Source organism: Hypanus sabinus, chromosome 9, assembly GCF_030144855.1.
Source record: "Hypanus sabinus isolate sHypSab1 chromosome 9, sHypSab1.hap1, whole genome shotgun sequence".
NCBI lineage: Eukaryota > Metazoa > Chordata > Chondrichthyes > Myliobatiformes > Dasyatidae > Hypanus > Hypanus sabinus.
The window spans coordinates 29,521,830-29,544,368 of NC_082714.1; the positions used below are offsets into that span (position 1 = coordinate 29,521,830).

At 40.0% G+C, this 22,539-nt stretch overlaps 1 protein-coding gene across 2 annotated transcripts in view; it reads right to left on the reverse strand.

Annotated features, from left to right (window-relative positions):
• Positions 1-2,271: 2,271 nt before the first annotated feature.
• Positions 2,272-22,539, reverse strand: part of clec19a (C-type lectin domain containing 19A) — a 47,605-nt gene continuing 27,337 nt past the window's right edge. The window contains exons 5-6 of one of the 2 annotated variants that reach the window (XM_059979385.1): positions 15,130-15,183; positions 2,272-5,440 (exon numbers count right to left, since the gene is read on the reverse strand). In XM_059979385.1, coding sequence (XP_059835368.1) covers positions 5,361-5,440; positions 15,130-15,183 — 134 coding nt within the window. In that variant the 3' untranslated portion in view covers positions 2,272-5,360. The remainder of the gene's footprint in view (positions 5,441-15,129; positions 15,184-22,539) is intronic. The other variant, XM_059979386.1, reaches the window with a different exon arrangement.

A 22,539-nucleotide genomic window follows, 5' to 3' on the forward strand; every position in this document is an offset into this window, starting at 1 on the left:
TGCTTATATGCACATCTGCACATGGAAGATGTGGATTAATTATCTGGGTGTGTGCACCATTCACAAAAGGGCCTGGAAGTATTTAGCTATTACAGTTTAGCTTAAGTTCATATAGAACATAGAACAAAAATCGTTGTTCCTTTCTGCACCTTGTGGCACATTAGATGGTAACATTGCCATTTCTTCAGCAAATAGAACATACAGTTCAGAATAAATTTATTACCCAAGTATATATATGTCATCTTACACAACCCTGGGATTCATTTTCTTGTGGGTGTACTCAATAAATCCAAAGAAGAACCGTAACAGAGTCAAATGAAAGACTGGACCAACTTGGGCATTCAACCAGTGTGCAAAAGGCAACAAACTATGCAAATATAAAAATAAATAATCAATAAATATCGAGAACATGAGATGAAGAGTCCTCGAAAGTGAGTCCAGAGGTTGTGGAAACATTTCAGTTATGGGGTAAGTGATGTTGAGTGAAGTTATTCCCTTTGGTTCAAAAGCTGGGTGTTTGAGCAGGTATTGGTGAGAGTCCCAAGGTTCCTGTACCTTCTTCCTGATGGCAGCATTCCTGTGTCAATGTTCTGGTAGATGTGCTTTATGAGGGGGAGGACTTTCTGTAGGAATTTTCCATTCAAGGGGATTGGTGTTTCCATACCAGGCTGTGATGCAGCAGATCAATATATTCTCCGCTACGCATCTGTAGAAGTTTATCAAAGTTTTAGAGCAGTACAGTGCAGTTATAAGGTCCCTCACTGTCAATATGCATCTATTACAAAATACTCTTGTAAAAGTATTTCCAGCCTGGTTTGTTTAACAAGCTAAATATCTCATTATGTTTCAGATTAGAGTTACCTGTCAAAAATGGACACCATGTTAGAAGAGAAAGATGAAAGGTAACTAAACTCTTGGTGAAAGAGGCAAATTCAAAAATATTTATTTGAAGGAAAAGAAGGATAAATTTAGGGAAGGGTTTCCAGAGCTTTTGATCAATTCACCTAAATGTAAGGTTATAATTGATGTAGATAAGAGATGCACAACATTTTATGTCAAAGGAATATGAGCTGCAGGTCTGAAGGAAGTCCAAAAGAACCAAAGCCAAGGAGAGATTTGGGGACAAAAGATAACTTTTACATTGAGGAATGCTTTTAACCATGAGAAAAGCAAGATTATTTGGAGGTGAGGCACTAAGCTATCTGCAGCATGCTTAAGGAGCCTTGCTCGTCAATTCAAAGAGCTCATATAAACAATATTTTTTGGCAAGTATAAAGCAAGAACAATCTTTGGACAATTCCAACTATGTAGAGTACACTCAAATTAGCTAAACTGTCACGCCCTGGTGAATAGTAATCTGCATTTTACTGAAGAGTACAGTGTATTGGCTGATGTGGAGCATGTCCAATAATGTTATAAAAGTTCAGAGGAGAACACTATCTTCACAATGTTGGCAGGTAAGCAAGCTGGGAACACAAGATGCAGAAGTGGCTACTCCTTATTAAGCTCAGTCTCTGGCTATAAGATTTCATATTATTTTCTGAACACATCTGGATATATAGGTTCTGTTGAAATAGTCTGCTTTGGATTGCTTAATTACTGCAGATATATTAGAACTTCCTGTTTTTCCACTTATCAGTTCCATTGAATGAAGATTTCCTATTGGAACTGCAGGGCTATAGACACCACTCTGTCAGATTAGTTGACCACCATTACTTAACTGGAATATTTTTGCTTTAATGAACATGCTCCTCCCAAAATGAGTCTCTAAAAGATATTACTGATAGGTTTCCCCTCCAAATAAATGCAAACCAGCATGCCCATACTCTCTAGTCAAATGAGCATATTTCCTTCAACGGATTGGCCTAACAGATTAATAGGAATATGAACCCATTGTCCCACCATGAGAACATAAACTTAAATATCAAAAATATACCACTAACCATACATTTTGTGTTCATGGGAAGAGGACACTGAGGGATGGAGACAATGGTGGAGCTGGTGACAGTTGGGATTTGAGGTGGATTCAATTATGTCTGCGTGGACCAGCACTTCCGCACAATCACATGTTGCCCATTCACCACTCTTGGCTTTCAAAGGTTGAGTGAACAGAGAGAACAACACCAATCTGAATACAGACACCCAGTCTACAAAAACATTGCACCTGTAATTCCTTAGAGCAATTTCAGATCTTGGAAATGTGAGGACTGTTGACTCAAAGATTTGAAACATAGCAGAAGAAAATCTGTTTTTTTAATTATTTTCTGTTAATTAACATGGAGGTTTACTTGTTGGCCACATGGCTACAGAAGCCTTTTAAACAACACATCGCATCTCAATCACTGTAAAACATCTACAAATGACAATGTTCATTAGCCATATAAACTACAAGTATGGAGTTATACAAAAATGTCATAGAAAATAAATTAAAAATAACACTATAACAATATTCCCACAAACTGTTTGGTTTGCATATTCAATTGTCACAGTTTTTATAACACTGCTCGTCAGCTATTTAACTGTACTTGAAGAGTCTTAGGACCTTCAGCAGCTGGACGTGGGCAGATGATTTCAGATTGGAAGCTTTAGCAACAAAACTGTAATAAGTGCAGCTGAAAGGGATTGCTGCTGTGGGAGTTAGTGGTGCCAATGGGTGGGAGGGTGATTCTCCTGCTTGTATTTGGATGGACACCAGAAGTAATTTTGAACTGTAACAGATAACCACGGCCAGGCATACCTCAAAATACATAATGCTACCTATATGGAACGAAAAATTTGGCCCAGAAAAGCTGAATTTATTTCACTATTACATTCTTTAACAGTTATGCAATTGCATTTTAAGTCAAATGAAAGAATGCACGGTCATTTTGTCCTGCACTTAAATTTAATTTAAAAAAATTTTTTAGCTTGAATATTTTTGCTATAATAAACTTTACTTGCATTCTGGAAATATTATTGCCTTTCAAAATTATTAGAACTGTATATTGGTTAATGGTGTTTCAGTTAGTCTACCCAGCAGATTTCTAAATGAATTGTTGTGACTTTGAAAGAAAACAACCCTTATGTATGAATCCTTCATTTAAAAATTACAGTCTAATGAAGCAACATTATAGCTTTTCACTTTTGCTGAAGAATGAAATGATTCAAAACTGCCAGGACTGATATAATCTACTTTTCAAATGAATGCCATCAATATAATCTCAAAAAATTATACAGTAAGTTGAAGATTGTCTACTGTCTGTTGTAAATATAATTGTTAATGACTATTAGTGCTTTTTTCATCCTGTTTATGCTTACCATTGTTTTGTCAAATACTGAAAATTGAAGTTTGTTTTAAAACAATGGTACTTAATTCTCCAATGGAATAGTGAATCAAACTGGAATTTTCTTTTGGAACAGATTAAAATTGTTTTACTGGGCAGATAGACAGCTTGTCAATATCTGGCAGCCATCACCAATAATAGTTCTTGCCAGATTTTTACTTAGAGCCCAAGGGTAATATCCCTACAGCCTCCCTTTCCATTAAAATACCTAATGTTTGAGTGGTTAGTGAAAATGTTATGTTTGTTGTAGTAAAGTTACATTTTAATATCAGCACACGGAAATAGGACAGTGTTGCCATTACAGAGACCTGGTTTCTCGAGGAACAGGAATGGTGCTCAATGCTCCAGGGATTGTTGTTTTAGACATGATAGAGAGGGAGTTAAAAAAAGGGAGGTGGCATTGCACTACTGATAAGGAAGTGGTACTTGGAGAAAACATTCCCCTCGAGCCCATCCACAGAGACGATTTGTGTGGCGCTCCAAAATAAAAACACTCTGATGGGATGGTACAGCAATATAGATAGAAGAACAGATAGGTAGATAGATTATGGAAAGCCGCAGGAACAACAGGGTTATTAAAGAAGGGGACTTTAAATTCCCTGTTATTGTTTGGAACTTTTTTTTTTAAAAACACAGAAGGCTTAGATGGTGTTTCTGCAATGTATGAGGGACATTCTTGAAACAGTATGCAGAGTCCAACTAGAGAAAAGATCATACTGGATCTAGTTTTGGGAAATGAGCCAGGCCAGTTGATTGACCTGATAGCGGATGAACATTTTGCAATAGTGACCACAACTCATTTTGTTTTGGGCAGCACAATAGTGTAGTGGTTAACGCAATGCTTTACAGTACAAGTGACTCAGGTTCAATTCTTCCCAAAGTCTGTAAGAAATTTGTATGTTCTCCTCGTGACTGCGTGGGTTTCCTCCGGGTGCTCCAGTTCCCTCCCACAGTCCAAAGGCACACCAGTAGGTTAATTGCTCATTATGAGTTGTCCGTGATCAGGCCAGGATTAAATCAGGGAATTGCTGGCTTGAAGGGCTGGTAGGGCCGATTCTGTACTGTATCTCAATAAATAAAATTTTTAAAAAGATAGCTATGAGTAAGGATAAAATCAGCTCTTTCAGGAAGGTATTAAATTGGGGAAGCAAATTACAACAGGATAAGACAAGAGCTAATGACCATTGATTGGGAATCCACACCTGACACAAGGGGAATTGTTTAAAGATTGGCTGAATGTTCTGGTAAGGATGAAGGACCAGGATGGTAAGGTAAGTGAATCTTGAATGACCCAGAAGGTCCTAAACTTAGTTAGCAAGAATACATAAAGCTTAGAATGCTAAAATCAGACAGACCCTTGTGGAGTACAAAGATGGAAAGAGAGAGCTCAAGCAGGTGATTAGGAAGGACAAATATCCTTGAAATATCCTTGGCAAGCAGGATAAAGGAGAATCCCAAAGCATTTTATACTTATATTAAGCAAAAAGGATAACTAAGGGGAATATAGATCTACTCAAGAATAAGGGAGGAATTTGTGCTGAGGTCAATGCAAGTGGCTGGTTTGTTGGGATTTAATTACCGTGTGAAAATGAATGCATGTATATTTCAGCTGTTTTGGTTCAGTCTTAATCAAATACATAATTTAGTGGGTTTGTAGCTAAATGACCTAACATAAGATAATGACAATTATTTAACTAATACATATGTGTAAACCAAATTTTACTTACTATTCAAAAGTCAAATAGAGTTATTCTAAGAATATTGATGTTTGGTGTTTAGCCATATATAATTTAATCTATTTCATAAGAAAAGTATTACAATATATTGAAGCCTGAAAATAAATCAAAAAACAGAAGATAAACCAAGCTGTTTTCCTATATGGAGCAGACAGTAATGATGTTATAATGGTGTGGCACTTCGATCAGAACCTCAACATTGTTCCTCCCATTTGGCTAGAATGTCTTTGTGTCAATGCTGCCGATTCCAAAGAAATCACTTTCAGGATGAATTCCAAACAGCCAGAGCTCCTTATGCTGGTTAGTTGTTCTCCAGGGAGGGAATTTTACAAACGAATGGAAATTCACGGCTGCAACGATTATCGTTCCAGGATCTCAGAGCTTGGAATATAAAAAGAGAAATAAAAGTTTTTAATTTGGTATTAAATAACAAATAATCTTTAATTGTAATAAAATTCACCCTTTTTTATTTAAGAAGAGGATTAGTTGAGGGATAATAGAGTGGAAGAGTTATTGTTCATTATTGTACACAGCATCAGCACCGAATAACATGTATATTAATTATATTCATTGTTTATATGAAGGAGAAAGTTTTCTGTAATTTGGATGGAGTCCTGGGGAGCCCTTGTTTTATGTACAGGTATATGTGATGCTACAAATCTTAGTACTATCCCTTTCATAAAATCCATGCAAGGAACTGCCAAATTAATATTAGATTACAAGGATCTATGGACTTGAAGTTGCTCTATCATCAACTAGGTCATTTTTTTTTAAACTGAGTTACAACACTGAATAAGCCCTATGGCCCTTCAATCCATCCTGCCCAGCAATCCCTAGTTAATTCTAGCCTAACCACGGGACAATTTACAGTGATCAATCACCTACCAAGGGAGGAAACCAGAGCACCTGGGGGAAACCCATGCAGACACAGGGAGAACATACAGATACCTCACAGGCAGTGGTGGGAATTGAATCCGGGCCACCTGTACTGTAAAATATTGTGTTAACCACTACGCCACTCTGCCACCCAGTGACATCTTAGTGTAAAGCTAAACATTAAGCTATAAACAAAGAAATACTTACATTATTGAACTGAGGCTGGCATTCAACTCGAGAGTAATGCCCCAACCTAGTTCAATGCTGGTATGTCATTGAGTCACAGAACACGACAGCACAGAAACAGGCCCTTCCAGCCAATAATGATGAACTATTGTTCTGCCTAGCCCCATCAACCTGCAACCAGACCATACCCTTTCCATCCACTTAACGATCCAAATACCTTTTAAATGTTGAAATCGAACCCACACCCACCACTTCCTCTGGCTGTTCATTCCACACTCTCACCAGAGGGCTAAGTGAAGAAGTTCACATTCAAGTTTATTGTCATTCAACTGCATACATGCCCACTGCCAAACGAAATGGAAGGATGAGAGGGGATCTGATTGAAACATAAGATATTATAAAGAAACATATAAGATTATTAAGGGATTGGAATCGCTGGAGGCAGGAAGTATGTTCCTGCTGATGGGCGAGTCCAGAACTAGAGGCCACAGTTTAAGAATAAGGGGTAGGCCATTTAGAACAGAGATGCAGAAAAACTTTTTCACCCAGAGAGTGGTGGGTATGTGGAATGCTCTGCCCCAGAAGGCAGTGGAGGCCAAGTCTCTGGATGCATTCAAGAGAGAGTTAGATAGAGCTCTTATAGATAGCCGGTTCAAGGGATATGAGGAGAGGGCAGGAACGGGGTACTGATTGTGTATGATCAGCCATGATCACAGTGAATAGTGGTGCTGGCTAGAAGGGCTGAATGGCCTACTCCTGCACCTACTGTCTATTGAAACAATGTTGCTCTGGACCAAGGTGCACAACACTGTATTTAAAGCTCAAACACAACACAAAGTAAAATTAGCACCAATAAATTCACTAGTAATATAATGTATTCCAGAGGATTGACATTCAGCACAAGGTGAGTTTACAGCTCATTAAAAACAGTATAACACTACTGGTGCTTCATCCTTGATGAGACTTCAATGGTGGCAAGAAGCTCAGTAGTCTCATGGAATGGGGGAAGAAGCTACTTTGGTATCCTAACAGTCCTTATCCTATAGAAGAGGCTCAAAGAAATTGTGGGGCAGATGAGAGGGATCCTTTACAAAGCTAAGGATCTTGCATATACAGCGCTCCTGGTAAATATTTCAGATGGGTAGAAGAGAGACCCCAATGATCCTCTCAGCATTCCTAGCAATCCTTTGTGGGGTCTTGCAATGCCTTGCAATTCTTGTTCCAAATGGTGGTGCAGCTGGTCAGACCACTCTCAAAAAGGATAGACTTGTCCAGGTTGAGACTCAAGTTGTTGTGCTCACACTAAGCTACAAGCCGCTCGGCCTCCTCTCTCTATGCCATCTTCTCGTCAGTGTTCCTCCTTTATGTTGATGATTCAGTTTGATGTGGATCCAGCTGTACAGTCATGTGTCAGCAGTGTGAATGGCAGGGGGCTGAGCATGTAGCCCTGGAGGGATATGTGGGGGTGGTGGCATTCAGTTAGATGGAAGTAGAGCTGTTACCGCCAACACAGACTAACTGATCTTTCAGTCAAGAAGTCCAAGATCCAATCACAAGAAGAGATGTGGTGACCCAACAGTTTACCCACCAGCTTTTGAGGGATTATTCTATTAAATGTGAAGTCAATAAATAGCATCCTGGTCTATGAGGCACTATTTTTAGGTCAGGCAGGATGGAGTGGAGGGCAGAGGCTTTGGCATTGTCAGTGGACCAATTTGAGTGATAACCAAACTGGAAGGGTCTCATTTGGCAGGGAGATGGGATTCAGTGAGATCCATAACCAGCTGCTTAAAGAACATCATTTACTGTTGAGGTCAGTGGCTCGTTAAGGCAGGTTAAGCTCACAAGTCTAGTGAGGTAAACTTGCAGTACTCGGTGTTCTTAATATCCAGCAAAGCTTTGCAATCTTAAGAAAAACAAAGGAGGAACAATTACATCATTAGTTGGCGCTGGAGTCCTCTCCATGTTCCCCTTAAATATTTCACCATTAACCTATGACCTCTAGTTCTAGTTTCACCCATTCTCAGTGGAAAATATCCTGCTTGCATTAACCCTATCTTTATCTCTCATATAGTTGTATACCTCTATTAAATTTCTCCTCATTCCCCAGCACTCTAGGGAATAAAGTCCTAATCTATTCACCCTTTCCCTATTATTCAGGTCCTCAAGTCCCAGCAACACCCTTGTAAATTTTCTCTGCACTCTTTCAATCTTGTTGATACCTTTCCTGTTCCATTTAATAATTAATAATCTGAGGAACAGGACAATACACATCAATATCACAACTTATAAGCACCATGTCAGAAGACTGTGGATTCATCTCATTCCCCATTTGATGACTAATCAGTAAAGAACACAGATCAAATCTAGAGGAAAACAGGCCGTTTTAAAGAAACTGTTTCATTGCAAACTTCATTCTCCTCCCCATTACAGCCATAATCTCTGTTTTAGTAACACTACAACTACTTTGGGACATTCTAGGTCAGATTATTTGCTTTGGTTAAAACAAGAATGAATTTCCAGGAGGACTGTTAATCAAAGATGACTTGGGACTCAAGTCGGCTGGTGTTTACACGATTCCCCGTGAATTATGAGCAGCGTATAATCGGCTAGACGGGATGCACAGTGGAAACCCACATCAAGGAGCACAGGAGGTGTATCTATTTGTGTTAACCAGAGAAATCGGCATTAGCAGAATATTGCATTCACACTGGCCATAGGATTGCCTTTGATGGCCAATGGCTTCTGAAACCACCTGGTAAAGAAAGCCAGTGAAATGGAACTAGAAGAAAAGAATTTTAAAAAAAGATTGAAGTCTCGCTCCAAGATAGATCTAGAATTGGATTGTAAACAAGGTGAGAGAGTGAAACCTTCTTGGATTAGGACTAACCAATCAGGAGGAACAGACTACAGGGGTATAAATGCCACTGGACTAGACATACAGACATACAGTGCTAGAAAGTTTGTAAACCAGTAGAGTTTTCTCTGTTTCTGCGTAAATATGACCTGAAATGTGATTAGGTCTTCACACAAGTCCTAAAACTAGATAAAGAGAACCCAATTAAATAATAGCACAAAATCACTATACTTGTTCATTTATTTATTGTGAAAATAACCCAATATTACATGTATTTGTTAGAAAAAGTATGTGAACCTCTGGGGTAATGCCTTCTACAAAAGCTATTTGGAGTCAGGTGTTCCAATCAATGAGATGAGATTGGAGGTGTGGGTTGTAAAGGTGCCCTGCTCTATAAAAATGCACACAGAGTCAGGTTACTGACAGAGCCTGCTCTTCTCAAGAAAGATCTGTTTAAATGCATCATGTCTAGATCAAAACAACTTTCAGGAGCATAGGTACCTTTGAAGAAGAATTGTAGAGATGCATGAATCTGGAAAAGGCTACAAAAGTATTTCTAAAGACCTGGGTGTTCATCAGTCCACAGTAAGAGAAATTGACTACAAATGGAGGAAACTCAGTATTGTTGCTCCTCTCCCTTGGAGTGGACGTCCTGCAAAAGGTCACACCAAAGGACAGTGTGCAATGCTGAAAGAGGTGAAAAAGAACCCAGGAGTAACAGCAAAAGACCTGCAGTAATCTCTAGAACTTGCTAAAGTCTCCGTTCACATGTCCACTTAAAAACACTGAACAAGAATGGTGTTCATGGAAGGACACCATGGAGGAAACCACTGTTCTCCAAAAAAAAAACATTACTGTACATCTCAAGTTTGCAAAAGACCACCTGGATGTGCTACAATGTTTCTGGGACAAGGTTCTGTCGACAAATGAGACAGAAGTTAAACCTTTTGGCAGAAATACACATTGCTATGATTGGGAAAAAAAATCATGAAAACCTCATCCCAACTGTGAAGCATGGTGGAAGGAGCATCATGGTTTGGGGCTGCTCTGCTGCCTCAGGGCCTGGTCAGCTTACAATCAATGAATTCAAAATTGTACCAAGATCTTGGATCCCCTTAAACAGGGTAACAGTCTGTCACCTGAAGCTTAATAGAAATTGGATAATGCAACAAGACAATGATCCAAAAGGCAAGAGTAAATCAACAATTGAATCATTCAAAAAGAATCACGGCTGAGTCAAAGCCCTGACCTTAATCCTACAGAAGTGTTGTGGAAGGACCTGAAGCAAGCAGTTCATGCAAGGAAGTCCACCAACATCGCAGAGGTGAAGCAGAAGCAGGTTTTTAGGGAGAACTGGCCTAAAGTTCCTCCAAGCCAATGTTCAGGGCTAATCAACAGTTACTGGAAACATTTGGTTGAAGTTATTGCTGTATAAGGGGGTCACACCAGTTACTGAAAGCAAAGGTTCACATACTTTTTCCAACAAATACATGTAATATTGGAATATAATTTCTCAATAAATAAATGAACAAGTATAATTTTTTTTGTGTTATTTAATTGGGTTCTCTATCCAGTTTAAGGTCTTATGTGAAGATCTGATTACGTTTTAGGTCATGTTTATGCAGAAACAGAAAAAATTCTACAGGGTTCACAAACCTTCTCGCACCACTGTACCTAGGCATTATCCTTGAAGAAGATGGTAGAATTTGTCATTGAAACATCAGCTATAATTGATACCTATATCTGGCAGGAAGCCCAAAAAGTGTTTATTTGACCGGTAATCATTTATACTTCAAGTTACTATCATAACTCCATACATTCATAATTTTACCTGGGAGGATTCTTTGGAGAATCCGGAATGAGAAGGCATAGTCTCAGATTAAGGGGCTTTAAGATTGAGATAAGGAAGAATTCTTCTCTAAGAGGGGTGTGAATCTTTGGAATTGCACACCTCAGAAAACTGTGGTGGTGGAATATTTGAACATAATGCAAATATGGATTTTTAATCAATACGGACATCAGACACTATTGGGATAAGGCAGGAGAATTGATTTGAAGGAAGTTGGATTATATTGAGTGGCACACCATATTTGAAGGGCCAAACGGAGTATTCCTATTTTCATGGTCTTACAGGGTCAGCTTTAGATAGTGGTAGTTCTTCACTATCAACAGAAGAGCCATTGATTACCCGATTTTAAGTCTGCTAATGCATAAAGATATCACCTTGACATATAAAATCCACTGTGCTCTAATCAACTGCCCTAAGTATTTTTAAAAATTCAAATATCAGCACAGCAAACTAGAAAAAAATCTTAGACATCAGCTGCAGTCAGTGTTGCTATGGAAACATAATGGCTAATGCACAGCATGAGTACTTGCATTCTGTTTATTCCCTGGCAGCCATATTGTAAATTGCCAGTCTCTACAGAAGGCAAGAGACACCCCCGCCTGGATGATCTGCCACACTTTTGTAATGTTGTTGGTAACATTTTGCTGTAGCCTGTGGTGTTTGCAGACAATTGCTCATTCAAGAGAACAAAATTTAGTGCTGCCTGCTGGGAATGCAATACAAATAAAATATGACATTTTAGAATTTGATCTGGGAAGTGTCAGCACCTATGGCTTTCCTGCCATTTACCCTATCTGAAAATACTAGCCCAATCAATGCTTCTGGCAGCAAACAGATTTAGAATAGCTTCACCCACTACTGCCAATTACAATCTACTGCATTATGAGACACCATGCTGCTCAAGAATGCCAATGAAAAGTACACTTCTAGGGAAATGGAAATAAGACATTTGAGAAGCCATTACAGAAACAACATAGATCTCCGAGTTCGAACAGCATACTTTCTAATATCTGTACTTCACATTTTCCCCAGTTGCCAATCTTTATCATTTGATACTTCAATAATAAACTCACAGGTGTTTGACAATGAAATATTAATTCTGCTTCCAAGCACACAAATGGTACCAGGCCTGCTGAGTGTTTTCAGCATTTTCTATTTTTACTTCAGATTTTCCAGCACTTGCACTTTTTTGATTTTTCTTGAGATATTTCATCCTGTCCCTCTCTACATCTGTAGCTCACCTAGGTGAGCCCCCTTGAACAGCGGTCCAAGTTAATCCTGTCCACACTATGGACAGTACATTGGTCTCACTTGCTGCATCACTTTAGTTTTTGTGGTTGTTGTTCAGTACAATAATCACTGGCAGGACCTCTGGTATTCAGTTGACATCTGGTATTGGCCTTGTCAGAGTTTGTGGAGTCACAAACTCAGCTCCTGGCCCACAAACCAGGAGACTGTCTAAAGCTCAGCTAGAAGGTTTGTGACCTCTGAGTTGCTTTTAACATAGAGCTGAGTTTTCATCAACATACTTGCTCCAACACTTAGGTCAGCCAATATCCAATTCCTTCCCACCCTGTTACTTGTAACCATACCTCTTCCCACCCTGTTGCTTGTAAAGATGCCATTCCCTTCTCTCAGTTCCTCCATGGCTGCTGCATCTGCTCTCAGGATGGGACTTTTCATTCCAGAACTAAGGAGACAACTTCAAAGAACTTCCTCCACCATCAACATTACCCACACCGCATCTCTTCCATTTTGCACACGTCTACCCTCACCCCACCACCCTCCACGAGCAGCACATAATTCTCCAACTTCCACTATCTCCAACAGGATTCCACCACCAAGCACATCTTCCCCCCTCCCACCCCACTTTCCGCAGAGATTGCTCCCTACAGGAGATTCCCTTGTCTATTCATCCCTCCCCAATGATCTCCCTCCTGGCACTTACCTTGCAAGTGGAACTAGTGCTACACTTGCCCCTACACCTCCTCCCTCACTACCATTCAGGGCCCCGAACAGTCCTTCCTGGTGAGGCAAAACTTCACCTATGAGTCTGTAAGGTCATCTACTGTGTCTGGTGCTCCCAGTGTGGACTCCTATATAATTGGTGAGACCCAACATAGATTGGGTGACCACTTTGCCAAGCACGTATACCTGGTTCACCAGAAAAAGTGCCATCTCCTGGTGGCCACCCGATTTAATTCTACTTCCCATTCCGACTTGCCAATCTATGGCCTCCTCTACTGCTGTGATGAGGCCACACACAGGGTGGAGGAGCAACAGCTTATATTCTGTCTGGGTAGCCTCCAACCTGATGGTATGAACATCAATTTCTCAATCTTCTGTTATTTGCACCCCCTTCTCCTTCACGACTCCCCATCCCCTTTTCCCTCTCTCACCTCCTCCTTATCTGCCCATGACCTCCCTCTGGTGCTCCTTCCCCCTCTTCCATGGCCTTCTGTCCTCTCTAATCAGATTTCCCCTTCTCTACCCCTCTCTCTCTCTTTTACCGATCGACTTCCCAGCTCTCTACTTCACCCCTCCACATCTCCTGTTTTCACCCATCATCTACTATCTTGTACTTCTTCCTCCCCTCCCCCACCTTCTTACAATTTTTTTTCTCCAGTCCTGATGAAGGGTCACGAGCTGAAACGTCAACTGTTCACTCTTCTCCATAGATGCTGCTTGACTGACTGAGCTCCTCCAGCATTTTGTGTGTGTTTCTTGGATTTCCAGCATCTGCAGATTTTCTCTTGTTTGTCCAATTCTGTATAAACATTTGATTCTTGTCTCTGCTAAATGGGGATCCATATCCTCTTGATGGTTTCACATCTTCTGTCCTATGAAAATTTCTGCTAACTGAAAATGCCCATGCTCCAAGTCACTTTCATTCAAAACGCTTGCTGCTTATGCTGGCTTTCACTCTAATAACATTTGAACAGGAAACTATACAAGCCTTATTTACAAGCCCTTCTATGACCGCATTTCTACAACCCCTTCCAGTCCTACAATTCCTCCTGATTCCCAAACTCCTTCAATATTATCCATTATTCTCAACACTGGTGCCCCTCGTGGCTGCGTCCACAGCCCTTTACCTACCCTACTCCCTGTACACTCAAGACTGTGTGGCCGGATTCTGCTCCAACTCCAATTACACGTTTGTAGATGAAACCACTGCAGTGGCCCGTATCTCAAATAACAGTGAGAGAGAGTCCAAGAGGGATAGTCTAATGATATGGGATCAGGACAATGATCTTTTTCATAATGTCAACAAAAGGAATGAGCTGCTTATTGACGTTGAGGGGAAGGGTGGGGGGGCATTGAGCAAATGCTCCTGCACAAGTCAACCATTCTGAGGTCAATGGGGTTGAGAGCTTTAAGGTCCTAAGAGCGGACATCACAAATAGCCTCTTCTGGTCCAGCAACATTGACAACACAGCCATGCAAGCTCAGCAACAGCACCTTTGCTTCCTTGGGAGGCTAAAGAAATATGGCAGGTCCCCTTGGACTCTCACCATTTGTCATTGATGCACCACATAGGGTTTTCCTTCTGGATGCATCTTATTTTAGTATAGCAAATGTTCTCCTCTTCACTGCAAGAAACTGCAGAGAATGGTGTACACTGCTCAGTACATATAACATCGGTAACATCTGCTCCTGTTAAATTCCCCTGGGATGTTTCATTACATTAGAGATGTTAGACAAATTCAGGTTCTTGTTAGCATAAATCCAGTAGGGAAATGGGAAATTCCTTCACTCAGACAGCTGCTAGAATGTTCGTACTTTCATTGGAAGAGATCGAGACAGAGAGCATTCAAGTATGACCTGTACCAATTTATAGAACAAATTATATTATTACAATTTGCTGTAAGGTTGGGATGAAGTTAACAATAGTGGTATAAATATGAGCAGCAAATAATTGAGCTGAATGATCTACTTGTCTGCCAACCCTGCAATATAATTCTTCATGTTCATAAGTACTTTAGGGAAAATTTTATTTTATGTACAGAATTACCGAAGAGGAGTAAATAGCTATAAACGTAATTTTTTTTTACTAGCTCATAAGAAGTTACTTTTTTTTTTAAGAAATGGTGCAATTTCTTCTTTTGTGCAAATAAAGTTGGGAAGTTGGGAAGAGGAAAAAATACTCCGTAAATATTGCCAGTTTGTCAAGGTGAATTATGTTGAACAGAACGATTGGAAACTTTCCTCATGAATGAATCCACTTGAAATAGAATCCAGTGGGAATTTTGGATGGACAGTGGTGAAAATGAGTGATATCAGATTTGCTATTTGTTGTACCTCTGTCCTGAATTCCATTTCTAACCCATTTATTATGAAGTATCCTCTCATTTCCTATACAGAAGAGAGAAAAAAAAAATCAGTTTCTGTTGTTTTGTCCTCTTATCACCAATGAAGTCAATAGGAGAGATATGAAATGAGGGTCTGAACTGATTTTACATTTATAAAGTCATAGAGAAATGGACCCACCAGGTTTGTGTCAACTACCAGATGCCCATTCACACTAATCCTCCATTTTATTCTCCCCAAATTCCCAAATTCTATCATTCACCTATTCGAAGGACAATTTATTGTGGCCAATTAACCGAACACAAAGGAACCCCACACAGACACAGGGACAAGGTAGAAACTCCAAAGAGATAATAACAAATATTAGGATTGAATCTGGGTCGCTAGAGCTCATTTACCGCAGCCGAGTACCAAACAGTAATTCTGAGCTAAACTTCAGAGAGCAAGTTCCAGTGCTATCTCCTTTTGCTGAAATGCCAGTGAAACTTTCACTGTCATTTCCCTGCTCTTCGCTTTGTTGGCATCAGGTCTCCAAAGCGAACCCTAACCTATGCTGTCAGGCACAACGTTGAGTTGATCTGCAGTGTAGTTTTAAATTCAGCAGGCCTGACAAGATCAGTGAGTAACATGAAGGCATACATATAACAAATTCTTCTTCCTGCCCTTTTACTGAAAAGTTTTTTTTTAATATGAACATCAGTGTAAACTTTTCAAGCTCAATGTCAAGTATGATGCCCATAAACAAGCTCTCATTATCTTTTAGGCAGAAGTAGATCTGAATTTTGTTGATGATGAAAAAGGGTCAATGAAAATCAGCAATTGCACAGTTTCTTCATATAGAGTCTTCAGCAATTAATGATGCAGGGTATTTCGCAGGGATGTTTATGTACAAAATTTGACACCAAGCCACTTTAAGGAGACATCAGGGCAAAAGATGAATGGCTAAGTCAAACAGGAAAGCTTCAAGGAGAATCATGTCAAGGGAGGAGAAAAAAAGAAGTGGAAAATTTGAGGGAGACCTCGGCAGCAGAAAGTACAAGTGTCAATGGTAAAGGGATTAGTAATGGGTAAGTAAGGGTATGAGAGTAGGCAAGTAAGAGGGAGGAGTAAGAGTTTGAGAGTTGTAGGGGTAGATGAGACAACATGTTAGAGAGGTGCAACATCATGGAGCAATTTGAAACCATGATGAATATTTGAAAATGGGCATGTTGATTCTCAATGGAAACTAGGGTAAGCCAAACTAGACAAGTTAAGACAAGGGTAGGATGTTTAACAACCTGAAACTTATGGAGAATAGAATGAAGCAAGACAACCAGATGCAATAGAATGGCAAGGTGTTGGGGTATCAATAGTGCAGGTAACAGCAGATGAGTTTATGCAGGGGTGAATCAGGAAAAGACAATAGAAGCAATTAAAGCAATGGGAACAAAAAGTAGAGAGCCAACGTCTACCTTATAATATCTAACAATGTAACAATATACGAGATGTTACCAGATACCCTTGTACTCAGATCATACCAGAGGAGCAACACCAAAAAGTTGGAATGAATGGAAAAGGTGCTTCCAATGATTGAGGCAACTAGATTAATAATATTACTTAAAGCAACAAGTGTTTTTTTTCTTATGTTTTCCTTCCTGTGACTTTCTTTTCAAAGAGGTGACTGAAAATGGAAGCATTTTGGATGTATCTTATCTCTGAATGTTATTCTATATATAAAAAAAAGAGTCTGAGTACATCTATTTTTAAATCAAACTAAACTTCTAATCAAACTTTAACCTTGTCTATAACTCATGCTCTTCTGTAGATTCCAACTAGGTGGAATGAACAATCAGAATCTGGCATAATTACCAGTGCATCTTATTCAATATTTTCTTCATCTGATGGCCATGGATCTGAATGCTTTTACTGCATTACGTCACAGCAGAATCTCCACTCTATAGTCACCATTAAACAAGATTTCACAACAGATGGGGATGTCAGTGCCATGATGCCAATAGCCATAATCCAGATGATGCACCCACTATTCTTTTAGCAATTTGAAGTGGCCTCCACCTTGATGATAACATCCAAATGTATATTTACGCCTGCCAGGTACAACTAAGGCTTCTAGGCCCCTGCTTTCTCTAATTGCTAGAAATCACTCTTACAAGGTACTGCTGTCTCAAAGTTAATGATCTGAATCGCAGGTATCACTGATTCTTTGTATATGTGCTCCACCTGGGGACCATCTTCTAGCATGCTCACTTACTGCTGGAGGATGGAACAGAGTTCTTCTGCACTCCCAAGATCTCCCTGAGAGAAATCTCCACACATTTTTTGGGCAGACTCTACATTTGTCAGAAACTACCATCACAGCTGTTGATAATATCCTTTAGTAGCTTATTGCTTATTAAACAATTATCTCCTAATGTGGAAAATCTTTCCACACATAGCTCATGTGTTCAATGAGGAGCCTCGCCTACAATGCAAGAGAGCTAAAATACTGTAATGGCAACTCTGAACCACATGATTCAGCTCACAAGAGCACTACCACATGAACTCTCTTGTCCTCTTCAGTGTCCATTTCCCCATTTCCCTTCTCATTCCTACCAAGGAACAATACCAAAAGACCAATATCAATTTTGTTTCATCCTTCTCATCAGGGCGAATTAAAATCATCTTCTCACTCCTTCCTTCTGGCATAGTCAATAAATCTCTAAATGCTGCATTAAGCTCCAGTTCTATATAGAAGTGTGAATGATAATGATGTTCCTCTAGTGGTGCATGATCTGCTTGACCCATCTGTGAAATGAGCAAAGAAATATTTATAAGCTCTTCTTCAATTCACTCATGCCTTGCATGTAATGAGCTGTGTAACCGTTGTATTCAGTCTATTGACACAGGAGCTTAAATTTTGGATATATCAGGCAATCTTCAATTGTCCTCTAAATCAAAACACTTGCTGCCATTTCATTGTTCATGAGAAACATTATTCAAAGGGTTCTTTAAAGTATTTGTACCCTTAATCCATTTTAGCAATGACTCCAAGCAATATCTTTTTTTTGGAGAAGTGACATAAGTTGCATTTATTCCTATTTCCTGCACCATTCATCTTCATTATGAATTCCAGTTATATTCATGAGAGCACCTAACTGTGATTTTAAAAACATAACACTGGAATGCTAAAGCTTTTTTAACATTTTTATCTTCTGCACTGTTAAGTCTATGGGTTGTCAATTTATTCGTTCATTTTAATATGTGGAAAATTATAGGTCAGGGAGTGAAGGTGAAAAATTCCAGTCCATATTTTCCCCCACAGATGTTTACACAGGATTGTAGCGATCACTTTAACTGCAAAGATTTTATCCATTTGAGCTCTGTGGTTTGCCAAAAGTCCCACCATTTCCTCACCTACACAACACACGACTGACAGTGGCCAATTGGAACGTGGGAGAAAATTGGAGTACCTGAAAGAAACACACAAGGTCACAAAGCAAAGGTGTTGTTAACTCCATACAGAGAGCACCCAAAGTCAGGATTTAACCTGGGTCTCTGTACTGAGAAGTAGCAGCAATACAAAGACCAGCGACATGCCGCCCAATCTGTTTTACAATCTTCTTTCATGAATGTTTGACTGCACCCTCACAGTTGTCTAATTGGTTATTGTGATGTGTCTAGTGTGGTAGTGTAGTGGGTAGCGCTTGTCGTTCTCACTTTCAGCTTCCACTGCTGGCTAGCATTCTCACAAAAAGGAGAGCCAAGTGTGCAAGTCTCTCCCTGCCAGTGCCTAGCCCCTCCAACAGCAAGCCTCACTGGCAACGCACAGAAACTGAACTCCTTTCAGACTCCGGCTGAACTACAGAGGACGGGGAGGAGGTCTGGCCCCTGCACACGCAGCAATCAAGCCCACCGGCGTGTGGACACACCCTGGTACTCATGAATCAGTTCCCCAGCTACGGGTAAATAGTTTCACTACCTTGTGGGCAGCCTTGGGAGGGACGAAGGCAACAGGAGTAAATCCAGAGTTAACTCCTTAACTCATTGAATATCCCTCCGGCAGCTCCTGCAGCCAAACAAATTGCTTCATAAGCTTTCCTTTGGACTACACTGGTGAGGCCAAGAGGGGGATCTTGATGACTTGACATCTCAGGATCTCCATACCTTCCACCCTGTCCTTTGAGACATACTGATACTAACCACCATCACTACAGGACATCCATCATCTCCCCTTCACCAAGGCCAAGCCACATGGGCTATATGCTCACCACTAGTCTTTCAGGAGCACTCTCCCTTCCATCACTGAGACATCCATTTACACAACAGCAACAATCCCTTGTAATTGAAATGGCATTTATTATATTAACACATGTTGTTTTCAGAGCTGGCAACAAGAATCACATCTGCTGGAGAACACAGTGATGAAGACTGTTGGATCTTGTAAGGCATTAATGTAGAATGCACTGTCTAGACAGATGATCCCTTTTAGCATGGTGTTAAAACAGGGAAGCCCAACAATGCTGTCCTGTAGACTGGCAAATGAAATTCTCACCCTTTATATGAGCTTCACAAACAGTGTTGATGGCATGCAACACTGCTTTAACACCACAAGTTTGGCGCAAAACAATTTCCAGTCCCAAATGCACTACTCGTGACCAAGATAAGACGAGGAGTTGACCATCAGAGCCTTATGTTTTATCCCTGGTTCAATTAGATTAAAGCTTTGTTCTTCATAGCTCCATAAAGCAGTCTGGATCTGCAACTCTTAACAAACATGATCCTATATTCTTTGTCTTGTCACTTATGGACGAGGAGGTATTGTAAGTTTATCTACTCCATCCCATTAAGTATTCTCATGGCCTCTCGTGGATACTGAACCACTCCAAAGTAAAATTATTTTCAAAGTACATACATGTCATATATGTAATCCTGAGATTCATTTTCTTGTGGGCATACTCAATAAATCCAACAACCATAATAGAATTAATGAGAGACCGCAACATCAGGGTGGACAACCAGTGCGCAAAAGACTACAAACTGTGCAAGTACAAAAAGAGATAGATTTATAGATAGAAAACTTGAGATGGAGAATCCTTGAAAGTGAGCTCATAGGTTGTGGAAACAGTTCAGTTAAGGGAAAATGGAGTTGAGTGAAATTATCCCCTCTGGTTTAGGAGCTTGATGGTTGAGGGGTAATAACTGTCCCTGAACCTGGCAGTGTGAGTCCTGATGCTCCTGTACCTTCTTCCTGAGGGTGCAGTGAGAAGACAGCATGAACTGAGTGGTGGAGGTTCTGCTCTGTGTAGGTGTGCTCGATGGTGGACAGAGCTTTAGTAATGTATCTAATCACCATATTTGGTTCAAATTTCTGATATGCATACTTTTCTCTACACTGTCCAAGATCTTTAAAGCCACCTTAAACTCAATGGCCACTTCATTGGGTACATCTGCTCAACAACACAAAGATTAAATCAGCCAATCATGTCGCAGTAACTCAATGCATAAACGCATGCATTTGTGGTGAAGACATTCATTTGTTGTTCAGACCAAACATCGGAATGGGGAAGAAATGTGATCCAAGTGAATTTGACTATGGAATGATTCATGGTGCTTGATGGGGTGATTTGAGTATCCCAAACAGCTGATCTCCTGGGATTTTCATGCACAGAATGGTGCAAGAAAAAGAAAAAAAATTCCAGTGAATGGCAGTTTTGTGGGTGAAAACGTCTTGTTGACAAGAGAGGTCAGAGGAGAATGGCCAGATTGGTTCAAGCTGACAAGAAATCAACAGTAACTCAAATAACTGTTACAACAGTGGTGTGTAGAAGAGCATCTCTGAAGACACAACACATTGAATCTTGAAGCAGATGGCTACAGCAGCAGATGATAGTGAACATACACTCTGTGGACACTTTATTAGGCACAGGAGTTACCTAATAAAGTAGCCACTGACTGCACTTTGCGAATGGGAAGCCTTCATGCAACATTTCTACATGAGCCCGATGAGCGCACTTCAGAATTTCAGAGAGATCTCTGGAGATATAATAGTAAACAAGCAAATTGGTTGTTTACTGATATTTTTCTCAGACAGGTTAACAAAGGTTATAGAACAATTCCATGGGATAGAAACTTTAAAAACATTCTAACAGTGTTTTTAAAGGAGGGAATTCCAATTTTTCCCTACTCATTTGCAATGTAGGAACAGTGAAATCTCTTCCTGTTATGATAATGTATACTTGGGAGCTTAATTTAGGGGTAGTGGCATTCCTATCTGACCCTTTGAGTAGCAGAGGTTATAGTTTTGGAAGGTATTGTCAAGGAGCATTTGCATGATGCTGCAGTACATCAAGTTCAAGTTTATTGTCACTCAGTTGTATACATGTACTCTGCCAAATGAAACAATGTTCCTCTGGATCAAGCTGCACAACACACAAGGCAACATATCAGAATCAGAAATCTCCACAAGTATCTGAACAAATAATAAGCTGCATTTACAAAACAAGTTAAAAGTAGACAGTATAATGTTATTGGTGTGTCATACGTGATGAGAGCTGGGTGGTGACAGGTGGTTCAATGGTCTCAAGGCCTGTGAGAAGAAGCTATTTCTCATTATTAACAGTCCTTGTCCCAATGGTATTGCCCTGCCTGTCTGATCTGCACACGGTACACACTACAGTGTCGGGGGGGGGGGGGGGGTCGAAAGAGGATTAACCTTGACAACAATGAGATTGCCAATCAAGCAGGTTGCTCCATTCTGGATGGAATAGAGTTGTTTGAGAGAAGTTGGGAGCTGCACCTCACTTGTGGAATGGTTTCCATTACAATTGTTTCTGGACATCAAATTCCACAATACTTGTCACCAATAATAACCCCAATTTTAATTCAATAGTGACACCCATGATCAATGGGAGATTTGATGATGGCAATGAAAGTTAGGTAGTTGAACTCAGTCTAGGAGATATCTGTAGGGAATACCAGTATTCCAAATAATATTAGTCATGTACCAGAAAATGCCAATATGCATTGAGGTCTTTCTTCTTGTAGGAATGGTCTGCGACATTAGGGGCATTGAAAATTGCCCTAAATATGGTGGAATAATCAACCCTCCTCTGCTTTATGATGGAGAAGTAGGAAGCTGTTGAAGAGGTTGACGTACAGGATGATTTATAATGAGTTTTGAACCAAGCTCTCGTCAGGCAATGGTGAACAACTATTGGTTAGCAAGTGCTGGGTGATTGTATTTCCATTAACATAATCCATTATTTGCTGCAGCTGGTGAGTAGACAGATTGTGCAGTACTTTTGTGGACAAGAGATACCTGGATAAAGTCTGAACAATCCGATCTCTGTGTCCATTCTAATAAAGAGTAATCTGCAAATTCTATTATCTCAAAGTAGGAATACTAATGTACTGAAACTGTAAGGA